An 18,079-nucleotide genomic window follows, 5' to 3' on the forward strand; every position below is an offset into this window, starting at 1 on the left:
AGTAATTACTAGATTTTCCATATTCCTCCCGGGCTATTTTAGAAGATTGATTAGTGGAAGTTTATTAATAAAGTCAGGGATCGTAATACTGAGATAATTAATTCTTAGCGCAAGTTAATTGATAAATTAACATTAATTAGAAAAGTTTGCGTCTACTCCGCCATCGTTCTGTTTTATTTGGGTATATCGGTTTTGTGCTATGTTTTAGTATAATAATATACTTTTATTTACAATTTTGATTTACGTTTTCAACCAAATATAAACTACACGTATCATATTTTTATATCAAATTTCCATTATTAATTCGTTTCATTACTAACATGGATTCCTATAAATAAACCCAAAACAGTAACTGTATCAGAATTTAGTTAAAAATGTTTAATATTATTTGTTGTATTGTATATCAATAAAATAGCTTTGTTCTAAGATCCAGGAGTATAGGAAATCTTTTTTAACGACTTGGAAAGCAACTGCCCGTTCATTTTCTACTACTGAACAAAAACCTCCTCCCTTCTTAAGGAGAGGATTAAATTTACGCTTGTTATAAAAACTTATTTTAAGAAGCGATTTATTACGCGATTGGCGCAATAAGAATGCGGATGGGCGCACAGAACGCACAACACTTGTAGACTTTCCGCGACCGGCGGCGGCACAGTAATAGTTCGGTGAGCGGCGCGGGCGGCCACTGGAGTAGAACAGGCGTTTAATTAAAGGACGCTCACCTCACGGCCGCTGTTGTCGGACGGCTCATCGTATGCGCCTTAATTAGTTTCAGACCGCCCTAACGGGCTTATTTTGTTTTTCTCGGATAATTTTTAATTAAACGCTTGATTAAAATGAAAGTTTGCGTAAGTAGCGAGCGAGGAACAATCGGGCCGGAGTTTAGGATAATGAATTGATGGTGTTACTTTGCTCGCTCGACGCTCGCTAGGGACTTAATTAAAAATCGCCGATAGAGTGTGTAGAGGGGAGTTCGGAACGAGTTTATGGAACTTAGTCCGGAGGCTCTGTTGTTTTACTACCTATGTCAATTTGAATACGAGATTGCTTCACGGTTGTGCGTTAATGTTTATAAAAACCGATAGTTTATTTTTTTTAACGTTTTAATTGTAGCTGCATGTGTGGGATGTTCCGAAAATTTACATTTCCTATATTGGTCCATGTATTTTTATCGGAAAGCAATAAATCTTCAACGCCTTCCGATCACCTTCGTTGTATTTAATCGATCAAATAAACAATTTTATTATCTCATTTCTTAATAAAAACTGTGCTAGCCAAGTTAAATATTTTATTTCACATTTTTATAAAATAAAATATTATAATGAAAAAAAAAAACCACTAGCCCAAAAAGAGTTACAAATTCAAATTCACGCTTAAATATATTTTTCCATGATTTACACGTAAGTTTATCATGTGACTGCCGAGTACTGCCTCTACGAAGCCTTGCGTCTCGCGTCTTGCGTCTTGCGAGCGAGCGGGCGGCACGCGTCATTAGCAAATTCTTGCCTTGTCGACGCCACGCGCCGCTAACGAGTTTCTTGCTAACGACGTGCTAACTTGATACACCACCGTCCTAACATGCATTGTGATTATAACGACATCCGATAACTCGCCTGCTTTATTACTGCCGTAACTAGCATACTGTAAGCGATCTTTATTACATGCATAAGATGTTAGTAAATTGCTGAAGATTTTCTTGCGTGTTCTTTGAACCATGTACAACATTCATTTTAATTTTGCCCTAATTAAATCAAACAAAAGCATCATTAATAGAGATTAATTTATAATAATTCTGTAATTAATTTGTACTAAATTAAAAAACGAATCTGTTGACTGTAAATATATTTACAATAGAAATTATAAATAACTCAGCAATAAGGCTATAAGAATAAATTAATCGTTATTATATTAAGAACTCGAATCAAAAATCCTCTGCATTTTTAAAACGTAAATTTGGTCACATATTGCTTAAATAATCTTCTAATTTGAATAAGTCTCCATGAAATAATTCATGAGAAAACAAAAATAAAACCTTCATCTCCTACGAAGGAATAGGAAGCAACAAGTAAGATATCCCGTCCCGTACAATTTTGTAGGCGGACTTATTGAACTCTCAATCATAATCGTATTCAAATTAAATATGGCAATGACAATAAAACAATATAATCGAAAAATCGATATTTAAACATATTTAAGTTCATAAAAGTTAAAAAAATATCAATAACAGAGTGTACAACTAATCTACTTACAGTAAAAGATGTTCCCATTAAATAATTAGTTTGATTTTAATTTTCACATTAACGTCGTCTTTCATCTTTCTAACATAGTTTTGGGAATCTCGGGGAGGATTTGCTCGCGAAGTTTTGTTCCATTAAGTTGGTAAGCCGCTTATGCGTTGCAGGGTTTGGGGTTTTTACATTTTTTTTTTTAATTTGATTGCTAATTTCTTTCAGTAATTTACATCGAATGTATTTTAAAATAATCTTTATATTATTCAATTTATAGAACAAGTAAGTTAGTAGTTACACTGACGACGAATTATTTTATTTGATTTTATAGCCTTGCATCTGATCTTTGTTTACAATTCATTACAGATTGGAAAATGAGTTACTTAAATAAGGAACTTTATTTTAAAATCTTTGTTAAATATTCATTTTAAAACGACCGTTTCTTAATGTCATCACTAATAATAAGAATCGTCACAATAAACCAAATGCATTCAAACTCGAGGAGTACCTACAACGATTTACTGGGTTCCGCCATCAGCTGGGTGCTATCAAATTATTCTAGTGTTATTTTGTAAATTTAAAATTGTCTTCCTCTCTACATTTGTCTAAATTCGGACTTTGTTCGTTTCATTAAAGTGACATAATGAACCTTGAATAGAATACTTCTTTAGGTGTATTTCATTTAAGTTGACGAATCTTACATACACTTTTTACTAAATGCTAAACTGAAACGAATATAAAGCGTGTAAAATATCAAATATATTGTTTATAGTTAGTTTTATCATTTGTCTGTAACGTCAAAAGTTAAGGAGATATAACATGAAATCTTTCTCACCTGTCCTTATCCGCTAATGATCTCCCGAGAGCTTTTAAATTATGTTCCTTGTAACAATCTAAACTCGACACGTGAACATTCAGACTCGAGACATTCCCGTAATGAATAAAATAACATGTCAAGATACAGTCTTCATCTTAAATTAATGAGGATTCACGGCAACGTATTCAATTTTACACGTAACGAAGGCAAATAAACTTCGACTAGCTGGTAGCGGAGACACCAAACTTCCTCATTACACATGTCTTAATTAATATCAGTTTGAAAGGAAACCTAAAAGTTAGTTCCGATTGCGAATTCTAATAAATCCGTGACACATATGAAGGTAATCTAAAAGTCTTCGAGATTAATTTCGTACCCTTTCACTAAAAAGTTGATTAATGTTAAGTAATTCATTGACGTAGAATAATATATACTCATCATATTAAAGCAAAGCTGGAAATTTAACGAATGGGTTGAAATAAACGCTTCAAAAATATTTATTAAAGAACAAGTTTATTACGTCGCAAATCTGAATTAAAAGTTTCATATTCCCCGTATAAGTTTAGACTCATCTCTGATTTCTGAAGGCGTATTCGTAACATTTTTATCGATGGGACAAGTTCGTATATCGTGTACCGCACATCCTCGCGAGCGTCCAACACAAATAGATTCGTACATGTTTGTCTTGGCTCGGTTTAATTAATTTTACCTTCATACGCCGATACCTACTGTTTGTCGGGCGTTCCTTAATTGAAAACGCTCTTACCGGAGTAAATGAAACGAAATCCTATTTGCTGCGAGTGATTGAAGTGAATTTATCTTTTAAGACTTTCAAATTTATCTTTTAGCGATGTTTGCTTCAAATTATTTCGGAGTGGAGAAGCGCAGGTAATTAAATTTTGATTGGCTTCGAACGGATTGTTACGATTTATTAATATATTCAGTACGGTTGTAAATAATACGAATCCGTTCGATGGTAATAGCCGCTGCAATAATTACTCATTAAGTATTAAATGAGGCCATTAAATGACAACAGCTGCAACAAGGGCCTCGTGGCTATTGGGTGACTTGGGGAAAATTGATGCTTGCGTTGTTTGCTACGTAATGTATGCGATCGAAGCCACTAAATTAATCAGACATTTCTATTACAATGTGTGACCGGTAATGCATAATAATGGGATGCGGTGGCGTAAGCAGCGGTTAAATAATACGATAACAACATTATTTAAATATAAAAAATATACTTTTTATGTACCTAATAGGTACGGTGGCTAACTTCATAATTTTACATGACTGAAATGTACAAAAAACTGCAAACTGTTTGATTTTTATAACGTAACAATCAACTACTTATACCTACCTATACTTGACTTTAAGCGAATCCGTCTGGGTAGGTACCACCCACTCATATATTCTACCAACAATTATACTTAACATATTTGTGCACCGGTGCGTGTAAGATAGTGAAACTACAGATACAAGGGACATAACATCTTAGTACAAGGTTCATCGTTCATCAGAATCGTCGTTTGGGTAAAATCAGAATTTTAATTACTTCCCAATCGCAGCGCCACCTACCAGTTCACAACTAAAACGTCAACAAACAACGAGGAATCCACTTAAATATACACAAAAAAATCATCGGTCCAAATGTTATGATCAGTTCAGATACATACACACGTACAGAAGATTTATATACATATAAAGATAAAATCAGTCATTTATAAGTTCACATTTCCCCAACCTCCCCGAATCACTCGAGTCATTCAATGTCTCAAACACTTATAGAACTGACAACCATTACTTGATATTGACCATGTTAATACTTTTATTTCTTATCATACACGCTTACACTCATTATAGCTTTAAACTTCAATTACACGCTTAAATGGTAATTCGCCCTTAACCCATGTTTAGTGTTGCAATAAATCACTTATAATCATTATAAAAAACTAAACACGATTATATTTGGTCGGCCTATGTGTATAATGTAAGATTTTGCCGGAAGTTTTGTTTCTAGACTTGACAGGCATAATTGCTCAATGCTTGAGCTATTTTAATGTTTACCATAATAGATTTGACATTTGTATTAAGTTTAAACGTATTTATATCAAGGCTAATATTATTGTATGTAATTATAAAGTGATCTCGGAAACTTATACCTAACCAGCTATTTCATACTGTGCCGTATTCAATAGGGTTCTCAAACATTACCTAAAATATTAAATTGGTTGTGCTGTTAAAATTAGCGTCGCTTTTTATATAATATGTTACCTTTACAAATGTATGAAATAAAATAATCAAAATAATATAGGTATGTTAGGTATATATTCAATTTTACCTACTTGTAAATAACATCAAAATATTATCAATTTTTTGCTAAAAAAAAGAGTAAATATATATTTTTTTTTAAATGGTGGTGGAAAGAATGCTAGCAACATTACCCATACATAAGAATTATTTTCATTGATGACTTAAATAAGAGTATACAAATAAAAAAACATTTTTGGTGAGTGCAAGAATGCAACCGGTAATGTTGAATCTCAATTCCGTTCCTCTGGGCGAAAAATGAACCAGCCCTCTTCCTAGCAGTGTTACTGTTTCAAATGCAATTACTATTGATGAAAATCGAATATTAATGCTATATTTGTGTTACAAAATAACGAATATGTCGGTATACAACGTTCTTTGCATCTTCAAACAAAGTTATATCTGTGAAATAATAGCATCATATAGATTAACACCCGTCAGAAAGCTTGACTACTCGTCTGTTCTAGAATTTATATACAGAGTTTTATTATCGCTGTCATTATTTTGTTTTATTATCCATTTATCAAAGTTTTACGAGCCATAGGTTACATTGCACAGCCGTGTACGCGATACTTCGCTAGTTATATTTTTTGTTGCCCGACAGAAATACGTCCTCATTGTTAGAATTACAAAATACATTAACAAAAGTTAAATAGTAAAATTGTTCCGAAATAAAACAACTGTCAGATCTGATTAAAGTCAAACAAAGAAACAAAAGGAGAATCTTCATATTCTCCGGTAGATCTCAGTGCAAGCCAATCTGAGTGGTGGTGGTACCCTACCACCCACTTGCCACAAAGGGTAATATTTTGTATTGCTGTGTGTCAGTTTGAAAAATGAGCCAGTGAAATTAGGCAAAACGAAGATAAAATCTTAGATTCCGTAGTTAGTGACGCATTGACGACAAAATAAGTGGTGTATATTACTAATATTTAGATAAATACTTACTGAAGTTACTTTTTACATATTATATTAAGTATTTTCACATTATGGATTTCGTGTCTGCGCTTAAAAATAATAATTGAGAAATACTAAAGTTGATTTACTGTTTATAGAGAGATACAATATAGACGAGTGGGTGGATTTACTTCTGCTCTACTCTCACAGGCTAACCACATTACAACATAGCGTATGCAATTCAACCTTTCTAGAAGATCAAAGTAAATATACGGAAAAAGAAACTAAAATTAGTTTATTTCAAAATTAGCGGTTTTACGGATACGTAAATACTAACTTATTTTAAGCCTTATAGTAGTTGAATAAAACATTCTTAGTTAAAAAAAATCTTTTATGTTATTGACGTTACCTTTTTGTATATATAATCTACTTTATAATGTTATGACCTTTACATTGTTGTCTTTAGACTTCATGATGATATATTAAGTCTACCAGTCTGCTCCAATGCGAGTTAGAAGACGTTCTTCAAATCAAAATTTACAGACTTACAAGACAATAAAACTCTAGTTTGCCTAGATAAAAAACCGAAATTACTCAAGTGTTCAATGACCAATACCCACGTCAATTCATCGTTGCCTTTTCACGTATTTATTATACATTCAAAAATTGTATTTGTAATGGATCTCGTATTTTGTGCTGAGTGAAAGTAGTGTTGATGAAATAAGCTCCAATCCTTCATATCGGGACACGAGATCCTTACCCAGCTGATTGAACGGATTGTAACAGACACTATTTCATCACGTGCAGGGCGCAACAGTCTTCCCGAGGGAAAATCTACCGGAGAACGAGCAGCGTCTCATAGTGCTAAGACCGTCTCACTGTGATCGCAAATTTGTGAAGCGTATTATGGCATATTCCCATTGTATAACTCAGATTTTGAGAAAGCCCTTTGTTGATATAGTCTATAGCCATCTTCCAGCTGAGACGATAACCAAACTTTATCAGCTTTCGTTTGTATAGTGAAAGCCGCAATTATTCCAATCATAAATCTACCACTTGCGATTGATCCGTTAATGTTATCCACGAATTTGCTTTATTGCCTTCCTATTCCTGTTATAGATAGCAACCAATCCATTCCCACAAATATTTTCGTTTCCGATTAAATGGATACACATTTAGATCAACATGCTCGTTAAAATCACGTGTAATTTTGAACTCTATTAACGAATATTGTTGAAAATATTTTGGAATAATGTCTTTCAAATTAAAAACATAGCTTACAATCGTTAAATGTATTGAATATTCCGACGAATCCATGTTGTTGATATTACTTCCTTATTTCCACCATTGATGTTGAATTCACGAACGACATTAATAAAATAAAAAAAAAACCTCATCCAAAACCTAATCCAAAAAATCGAAATTTCTACATAATTATAAAGTAATATCTATGTATCGATTTTTCTAATATATCGAATATTAGAAAAAAATATTAATGAATTAATCAATATAGAAAAATATCGTTTACACTGGATTTTGACTTTAGTAATACAAATGAAATTAAACTGCATTTAAAATCTAGTGCAACTAATTAAGTTACAAAAGAGAAGTCTCTTGATAACACTAAGAACTATAATGTATGTAATTGGTTCTCATTATTGTTCCAGAATGTTCGGCTCAAGCGGCGCGTGCGCAGCGTGCGGGCAGGCAATACCCGCGAGCGAGTTCGTGATGAGGACGAACGCGCCACAGCAGCCCCTCCACGTCTTCCACATAAAATGCTTCGCGTGCTCGAAATGCGGCTCACACCTCATGCAAGGCGATAGGTACTTATCACGTTTTAAAATAAATACATAACGATTAAATCACTCTTAAAGAGAAATTCTTAACTTTATCTCTCTTTTGACATCATTATAATCAGTCGATAAGATAAATTTTAATTTTCGTCGATATCGTGAAGAAATGATTGATTTCCTCCCGCTGTTCGTATTGCTTTCCCAGCAATAATATTTCGTTAAATACGAATATACTATTATAATATACATTTTACAAAAGATTATTTAGCATATAAAAATATTAAATTATGTTGCAAAAGATCTGATCAATAGGCAACATTATACAGAGAGAATGACTGTTCTCTGAAGCATTATTAAAATACCTAAGCTTAGCGGCACCTTTTAATGTGTAGAAGATGCAAATTTATAAATATATACAAGTATTCAAAGATAAAATTTATGACATCGGGATTATTACACGTGTACCGTATGTTAATACGATATTACATAATAACATCAGTATACCGAGAAAACCAAAATCTGAAATTAATATTTGTTATCGCCATAAATAAATTATCTAATTTGAAACAAATGAGAACATTTGTTTTATATGTGATTAAAGATTTATTCCAAAAATAGTATGTAATCAAACTAAAAACTCAAATTCAAAATCCTTTATTCAATATTTAAATTACATTAAACTCAATTATTAATTGTCAAATTAAAAACTAGCACCGACCAACAGATAAGTAAGCTCGATGATGAGTAAATTATCAACCGGATAAAAATCTCCAATATGAAAACAAAATCATATATGTAGTTTCATATTTAATCCACACTCAGTCGATAGATTAAAAATAACAGACCAATTGAGTTAAATTATATTTTAAAATACAACATATATTTCGTATAATGAGTAACATTTAATTATATAAAAAAGTTTCTTTTTTAAATTTCTTTATTAAAACCTCCTTTATTAGTACGCGAGCATTTAATTACCAGTCATGAACCGTTAATATTATCTGATACTACTATCATGCTACTATATTGCTGAACTGCAATTTGAGGCTCAATGCTAAAGGTTCACTTTGACAGGTACTATATGCTCGCGGGCTCACTAGTCTGCGAGCAGGACTGGCAGAAGCTGATGAAGAATGCGAACGCGGCGACTCCCGGTGCGCCTGTGCGCAAGGGCAAAGTGGGTCGCCCGCGCCGTTCGCGCGAATGAGCATTGCCTGCGCCTGCGCCGACGCTTGCGCCAGCGCAACACTCTTACAGAGACTATGAGGAGGTACGTTTTATTTTACTGTGATATAACGAATGTCTAAAAAGAGCGTCTAGAGTAATATACAATGGTATACTACCAAATAGCGCTTTTAATTTTTAATGACGAGGTTACTTAATTGGTCTGAGCGTCGGTATTCTCTTTTTTAATTTAAATTGAGTTGTCAGACTGTAAAAAGCGCACCAGATTGTTGTCGCCGCCCATAGTCATTAGTATTGGAAGAAATATTAAAGATCCCTTACATCGCCAAGGCGCCACCAACCTTAGAAACTAAGATCTTACATTGTTAGGCGGTATAATTTACGATGAATGTTATCTACCTAAAAGGCCCTACCACCAAGTAAAATTTAAATGACCTTTATTTCGATTGCACAGTGAATAACAAAAGCTGTCTAAATTTCAATTTCATAATGTGATGTTTGCATAATAATTATTCGATATTATTATTACAATAATAATGATTAAATAAATGTTGATTTAATATTTTATCCACAATTTTGTATTTCATTTACTATAATTGCAATTACTGTCAAAATTATCTAATTAATCGCATAAATTGGAATAGATACACATTGATGTTTAACACTGATATAGCGACACTAATGATTTTGAAATTATATCCCAAACATACGTACGTATTTGCTTTTGTATGCTAAACGCACTAATGACGAATACCAACAATGATTAGTTGTAAAGCGACGTATCCCAAAATACACCATTAACGATCTTTTATCCTTATAGTCGCTAGGAGCTTGCAATAGCAAATATCTCAAGTTGTTATCCCAATTTTGTCCTTGGTCGTACCTTTTCCTCTTATGCAACACATATGTGATAATTTCGTCAAACAACTCTAGGTAAATATACTTTATTCAGGTACGCTTTGAAGTACTTGACATTTGAGTCACAAACAATGTATTGTGCAATCGGAAACAAATTGTTTCGTAACCGTTCCTCTCTTTACAAATCTAATACATACTTGTAATTATTGTATTCAATTCTTAAGCCAATACTTACGTATAAATGTCTCGCTAAAGATTACAATACAAATAATATAATGAGCCATAATGAATCGCCTGCATATAGAACGCATTATAATGGAAGATTTTGAGTACAAAACTGCACGTGTCACATGAAATTATATATTCACCAATCCACACTGGAAACTTAGTGGAATAAGCTTTGAACACTCTCCTTATAAGGAGATACCTTTGTTCATTACTAGGATATTTACGTAACCATATATATTTTCTAGCCTTTACTTTATAAACGTTGCTTAGTGGGTGCGTAGTTAAACAACGATTTATCTCTTTCTTTCATCAATGTTCTGTTATTCGAAAGAAGAAGATAACATTGTTTAACTAATCACCTCTTAGATAACGTTAATTATTATAAATATTTCTTATTCCATCTGCTTGCTGTCTAAATATGAGAACGCGTCCAAAAACATGGTGGCCAACTGTTGGTCACTAAATACACGCACTCTTGTAAAGTATGATGTTTGGCGAGTGTCAAGCGTAGCTGACACGCACACCAAGATAATAAGCTTGGCTCGTTTCAGTGCCTTTGTAGTGCGACATTCAATCTATATATAATCTAAGTCTATCTGATTCTGAACTCCACTTACATAAAGTCGACTCGTAACAAACCTGACTCAGTTCCTGCTTGAAGTGTGAACAGGTCTAAACACGAAATAAAATATACATGAAGTCGTTACGGGATGTTAGCATCGTAAATACGTTTTTGTTTCCATTTTTTTTTTATCTGAACACATTTCGTCTCGTATTATCTCCAAGGTCACCCACTTTTAAATCCACTATCTAATAATAAAATTTCAAGTTGTTAAGAAATCTGATACTGTGATATGATCTCTCTGTACTAATATCCTTGGCTCATGGTCAATATATTTAATTAATTTCGAAAATTAAATTAAACTTTATGTAATTATATTACTTATAATATTTGCGATTTAATTTAAAACTATTGCGTAGTAACAAAGTTAAACGGTTTACTAGTATTTTTTAAAAGATATACCAAAAATGTTTACGTCAAATTGTCTATTAATCTACGAGAGCATATAACTATTTTCAATAAGCAATAACTTATAGCCGTTATAGTCAATAATTTTAAGTATTTTCCAATGTTTCAGAATTTTTAAAGAATGCAGCGAAAAAGTGTTCATTGAAATTAATAAACACTGCATAATCTTTCTGAGTAATGGTAGAGAGATCACTTGGTTGTACTTGTTGTTTTATATTATTTATTTCTCTCGACATCATCCAATAAATAATAAATTAAACAATAAAATTTGTTTACTTGGTGGTAATCTCCAGAACTAAGTACCCAATTCTTTTAGACTGGGAGAGAGCTACATTATTCGTGAGCGCTATTTGGTGTAAATTATATTTTTAGCATATTCTTTAATCCAATCCACTAATCTGCATTAGAGCAGCGTGGTGGAATATGCTCCAAACCTTCACCTCAAAGACCTGAGCCCAGTGGGAAATTTATAGGCTGCACATGTTTGTGATGTGATTTTCTTTATCAATTAATCGCACTTGTGGGAAACCGGGTCGGGTCGCTAGTTAAACTTAGGCTTTACTTGTAAATATTGTTCACGGACTAATTACTTGAATAATGCTGTGTGTCCTTCTTTCAAATGAAAAATAGATGATTAAATCATTATTGAAATAAGTAGCCACATAAAATAATAGTTTATAAGTAGGAATATTTTTTTTTCACATTTAATTTGAATAAAACGTTTCGTAAGTATATAAATCGTTGCATTAGATTATATCCCTTTAAACTTTAAATTCGCAATCAGTTAAAACATCCTGGTCAAGCAATTACGAGACATTTATTATCCGTGACTAAAGCAGCCAACACGTAAAATATTTAATTAATTCCGGTAGCAAATATGGCATAATAAAACGGACATAAGTAATTAGTTTTAATTAAAGTGAACATCTATAATACACGTATGCGTTTTAATGAAGTTTCTTTTTAAAGTTTTTACAAATGTTTTGGGTTATATGAAAAAAATAAAAAAGATTTTTATCAAAAGCCGACTTTTTACTTAATAATAATTAAATATACAATTTAAAAATATTATTAAAATTTATATATATATATATATAGGTATTATTCGTGAATACTAGAATAATCTTCATGATTTTTTTATAACATAGGCTAATGAGCAAATTCGCTACTTGATAGTAAGTGGTGACCACAGATAATAAAACCAGATTTTATAGAATTGCTTACATGCTTAATCAAGCAATATACGAAAGTTTGCTGTATGTTAAATTATTTTATATAAAATATACAAGAAATGTAAACCTACGAAGCGTATTTTTTTAAAAGAGATGTCTAGATTTTTGCCGATACGGCACAAAGTTTTTTGTATGTGTAACACTGCCACATTGATAAGAAATTTAAATTGACCACTTAAGCTTTGATATATATATATAAATTCTTGTTTTTATAAAGATTCATAGTAACAAATTACTGTGAAAATTATAAATTAATTACTATAAACATAATACAAATTCATAATAATATAAATATAATGAAATAACGAAAATAATACACTTTGAGTTTGTAGTATTTATGCAATTTAACGATACATTTAAAAGCACTTGATTTGATTGTATTGTGGTAATAGAAAATATAGTCATATAAATATATGTCTGTGTATTCGCTTTAATGTTACATACAAAATGCATGTCCTTTCAAAGGCTTTAAAAATTCAGGAATCATAAACGAAACAGTGAGATGAAGACGAGGGAACCTTCCACTCGATAAACACAATGGAACCTTATTTCTATATACATAAAATTCACAATTGCAAAACACTCACGATATAAACTTGCTTCCAAACATTTTGTGGATTACCTAACCATTTACGCTTTTGCGATTCGAATTGTATTGTGACAAGTAACTGTAACTTTTATAATTCATACTTAAGACTCGTCGTTATTCTAATTACAAAATTCAACAATAATAATTAAAAAAAAAAAAACATTTAAAAGGACAGATATATTTTTATCAAAACATTTAGCCCGCTTTTTTCGCTTTGAAAATCATTTTAAAAACACGTATATCGAGGTACGATTATGAAAACACACGGTATTTTTCTTAAAGAGCTGTTTAACGTACTAATTCGACTATGAGACGTGCGAGGAACATAGTGAAGTAGCAAAGAAATGCAATTAAGCTGTTCAATGAACACCGCACAAAGTCCGCTTTGTTTGTATGAGGTACTCACTCGGATGGAACGCGCGAACTTCGGACACCATGTATCATAATATACCGACCGCATTTAAAAGTGTACGTTATCAACTTTCGCTCGCTATACGTTTTGTTTGTTAAATAACTAAAATTAAAACGAATTATTTATAATATAAACAATTTTCTATATTAAATTGTTCTCACAGGGATAGTTCATAGAGTTAATTATCTCGTAGGCGACCATCGTCCGAGCGCCGCGGGCATCTCCTCGTCTCGCGCTTGCTTACGGCGGCGCTCTCGCAAAATGCTCTGTTAACCAATTCTAAAGTTTAAATACCCCCAAACTTATTTCGGCAACTCATAAAACTACTGTCCAGTCCTGTTAATAAAGCTTTGGAAGACTGCAAACACCCTGCCTGTCGCCCGTCGTAATTACATATAAAAAGTAAGTGGCTACAGTCATTCGTTAGCCCGAAGGGGATCGATTACGAGCACAGCTTTATTTAAACTATGTTGTTAACTGCAAAACAAAGAGCCGCTATTACTTTGTGCGAGAGATGGCGGTCAAAGGCGCGATGTTAATTGGAAAACACGTGGAAATGACAGCACCTTTATTGCGCTTATGGCGTAAAAATCAAGTTTCGGTATCGCCCTCGCCACGCTCAAAGACTTGACCACTCACCTGGCGGCTTTGTAACACGATTACTGGGACTTGTCGAAAGTTAATTAAATAACGTTTTTCCAAATTAGCCGGCGGGCTCGACATCAAAGTGCCCTCGCACTCGCTTTGGGAATCTTTCACAAAGGACCTGGCTTCGGGCTAGGTTCGGCGCCTGCCTCTCTGATCTCAGTTCGCTGACGTAGTGCGCTGGACAGGTGAGATCTTCAACTCTTTGTCAAAGGATAAGTGAGCAAACGCTACGCTAGTAAACTTCGTCTGTCCAGAGCTACCTCGGAATACCTACGGCGCTATTTGAGTTAAACAATCGCTTCATAAAGTTGGACATTTTGATTGATGACTGATATCTATCTATTAGCAATCTAATTCTATATACCGTGAGCGTTCGCGGCACGCGAGGTCGTTTGCAGTAAGTTAGCACGACATTCGAAAGTTACGTTTATTAAATATTCTCTTTTCATTTGATTTACATTTTTAATATTAAATATCTTTAAAAACATGCAATGGTTTAAGGTCTTTTATCGATTTAATCCAAATGCGAATAAAAATATTTTTTCGTCGATGGTCATTAATGAATAGTCAATATTATAACAAAGAAACAACGTTAAAAGTATTCCATATTTTAAGTAAAAAAATATCATAACAAGTTCAACTGATGATATATTTTTTAAATTAATCGATCGAACATGAAATAAAGTTTATTCTTTCATTAAAATAATGACTCGAGGTTGTTTACATTAACTCTTTTTTTTTTACTTAAAAGATTAGTGCCCTTCGTGAGAGCCGGCCGGACGTCGAACCCGCTAATGTTGCGTGCAGCTAACGATCCGCTGCTCTCACCTAATTTAATTATTTTCACACTAATTATCCATTTCAAGGTACATTTTTAACATAGTATTATAAAGTATATATATATATCTTATCCCAAATTGTTTTAAAGTGCAAAAAATCTTCGCATTGCTTACAACGTCTAGTAGTTTCGTGGTATTATCAAATAATTTATGAATAAATATTAACGTAAACCTCAAATACAAAATGTCGCAATGAAGTAGGAATGAGTTATTAGAGTAGTTAAAATAATAACGATATTACTGGTATTACGTACAAGGTGATCCGCCTGAGACAAAGTGTGTCAAGAAATTAGTGTTTAATTTATTCATTGGGCCCAGTTCGTGTCTAGTTTAGTTATTATGAAGGTAGTTTAGGCGTCAAGAGGCTTAGGAATTAATCAACCGGTGACACTATGCGAGCAATCCATTTAATAGAGACCAATTTGAATTTAATTTTTTTAAAGGTAAAATGTTCGGTATTTTATTCCTTGGAAATTAAATCAACATATGTACTACTTTATTAATTTATGTAACTGCATATTACGTAAACGCACCACAATAAAATAAATATTCCATTCTGGTTATATATTTATATAAAAACAGGAATTATATTTTCAATACTTACTCGATTCTAAGCACTGCAAAGCTGCAAGGCAAGCCCGTGGGTTGGTTCCGATTTGAAGAACTGAACTGATGCTGGCACAATCGACATAACATCTTAGTTTCAAAGTTTGGTCGCGAATGTAAGGAAGGGTTAAAATTTCTTACGGCGCGAATGTCTATTGGCAGTGATAACTATTTTCATGAGAATGGTGTCTCTATATATCTCACGCGAAAACCAACGAATTGATTATCATAAAACACGAAGAAATAAAAGTTAAAAACTTTATTGCCATTTCAAGTATTAACGTGAACAAAGTCACGGGCGCAGTGGGTCATGAATAATAAAACACAATGTACATAATATATTTACATTAGACAACATATTACATGGACACATGCGAAGCAATTTACTAACCCAATTTAAAATTAATAATAAGGCGCTGTACAAAATTTGAAAAGTTTAAACGGCGTCGTTGCTCAGCTCCGTCTATTGCATTTTTATACGAGCAAGACAACCTCTTAGCTTATTAGGGAAGCCAGTTATTAGAGGTCCGAGGGTTCTCTGCGGACGCGAGCGCGGTTTCGGAACGACTTCGTCCCAGTTAATTAGTTAAATGGATACGTCGCTTTCCGGTTGCGTCTATTTTATCGGTTCAACGACTACAATAAAGCTCATTTTCTTCTGTGATTCTAGAGTGGATCCATTCAAATCCCCTAAATTGAAATGGAGCTTTCTGCTATTTAATTCGGGATCGACCGGCCGAACGAGGCCAGTGATGCACTTATGCACCGGCACATTTCCCACAGCCCGGTGCGCCGGATCCGCATCTGCACACGACAAAGGACATCCGCCCACAATAGCTCCATTAAAATAATGCAAGTAAATGAGGATTTGCGGAGGCGAGTCCACCGAATCCGCTCGCGCTCGCCGAGGCCCGAGTTCTGCTCACAATGCTCAGAAGGCCTCGTTGCGACGACGCTTAAAACACTATACACGAACATGTTTCATTAGCTAAGTGGGAGGCTTTTGGTGGTTGAATCTGTGTAATGCACCTAGCTAGATGCTGCGCCGCTTTTACTTAAACGCCGTAATTAAAACGTCCCCTCCCCCCTAAGGGCGCAGTTTAAAACTCGGTTCAACTAGTTCGGAGTGGCCAATTTAGTTTTAGTGTTCCGTATTTAAGATACAAATTTTCAAATTATGTTTTTGTTTTACTCGGTTTTGTTTGCGGATATCGCTTATATCTAAAAGCTGGAGGCCATTGTTTAATTTAAAACTTAAGTTGTACTTTATTCGTTGAGCCTTTAATAATTGCCTTACTTAAAATATATTAATTATTGTGTATACTAATAAAGTTTTAATTCAAATTAAGTTAAATTAATTTAGTTCAAGAAGTTCTACTCATTTTTTCCAAACGTTTTTTTTTAATCAATTAATATTTAATTTGTTGTGATTGCGTATATTTGACGTTAATATAATTAACAAAAACATCATAATTATTTCAAATTCAAACTAAATTACATTTTTAATAATAAATTAAAAAACTTTAAATAATTCGTTTGTGTAATTTAAGTCTTTAACTATACCATCCTTATTGGAAATACGTCACTTATCGACGTACTTTTTGTATCGAAGTGTACAATCGATTAAAACATCGATAAAGCCGTATAAACTAAACACTAGCTGGATGCCAATAGAATCGCATCACGTGCAAACATTACAGGACGGTAATAACTTTATTGATCGCTAACGAGGAAAATTGATCGACATTAACGATCTTAATCGCTCGATTCTGTGCGTGTCGATGCCCCGTTCCGAGTTAATTTAATTGAAAGCGAGTTGAGTAATTAATTAGTGGGTAGCTCTCAACTTGAGCGGTGTTTACAACGCTCGTACATATTGAATGAGACGAAACGTCTTTACACTGATTAGAAACTCGATTATATTTTTAAGGGCTATCATACATATATATATGTATATTTTTACAAACGATATATTTATTTATGTGATCACTATACAGTATATTATGAAGTACGCTATCTAATTTATTACTAGTTTTTACCTGCTTGGCTTAAATGAAAAAATAATACTAGCTACATGACCCGACTTCGCGAATGAGATCAATAGGAATATTATTATACAGTTAATATTATGCCAAGCGATGTCCCCCAAACTCAATGTCAATTATATCTGTCTCTCTGTGTTTTTTACGCGTATTAAATGTAGATATATATTTCTCCGGTTTTTTTTGTAAACATTTTGGAGATCTACAAATCTTATATTTAAACTTCCCTTGTATCTATTATAGTTTTGGCAGCGTTCCGTTTTTACGGATCGTCAAATTTATATATATTAACATAATAATAATCATTTAAAGAATAAATTTATAACAAACACACAATCTATAAAATATTAGCAAAATAACAT

The 18,079-nt window shown here is 33.0% G+C and overlaps 1 protein-coding gene across 1 annotated transcript in view; it reads left to right on the forward strand.

Annotated features, from left to right (window-relative positions):
* Positions 1-18,079, forward strand: part of LOC125077253 (LIM domain transcription factor LMO4) — a 93,245-nt gene that overhangs the window by 48,078 nt on the left and 27,088 nt on the right. Inside the window, exons 3-4 of the mRNA XM_047689141.1 lie at positions 7,920-8,078; positions 9,123-9,318. Of these exons, the coding sequence (XP_047545097.1) occupies positions 7,920-8,078; positions 9,123-9,255 (292 nt within the window). The 3' untranslated portion in view covers positions 9,256-9,318. The remainder of the gene's footprint in view (positions 1-7,919; positions 8,079-9,122; positions 9,319-18,079) is intronic.

The sequence above is a fragment of the Vanessa atalanta genome, chromosome 3 (assembly GCF_905147765.1).
Source record: "Vanessa atalanta chromosome 3, ilVanAtal1.2, whole genome shotgun sequence".
In the NCBI taxonomy this organism is placed as follows: Eukaryota; Metazoa; Arthropoda; class Insecta; order Lepidoptera; family Nymphalidae; genus Vanessa; species Vanessa atalanta.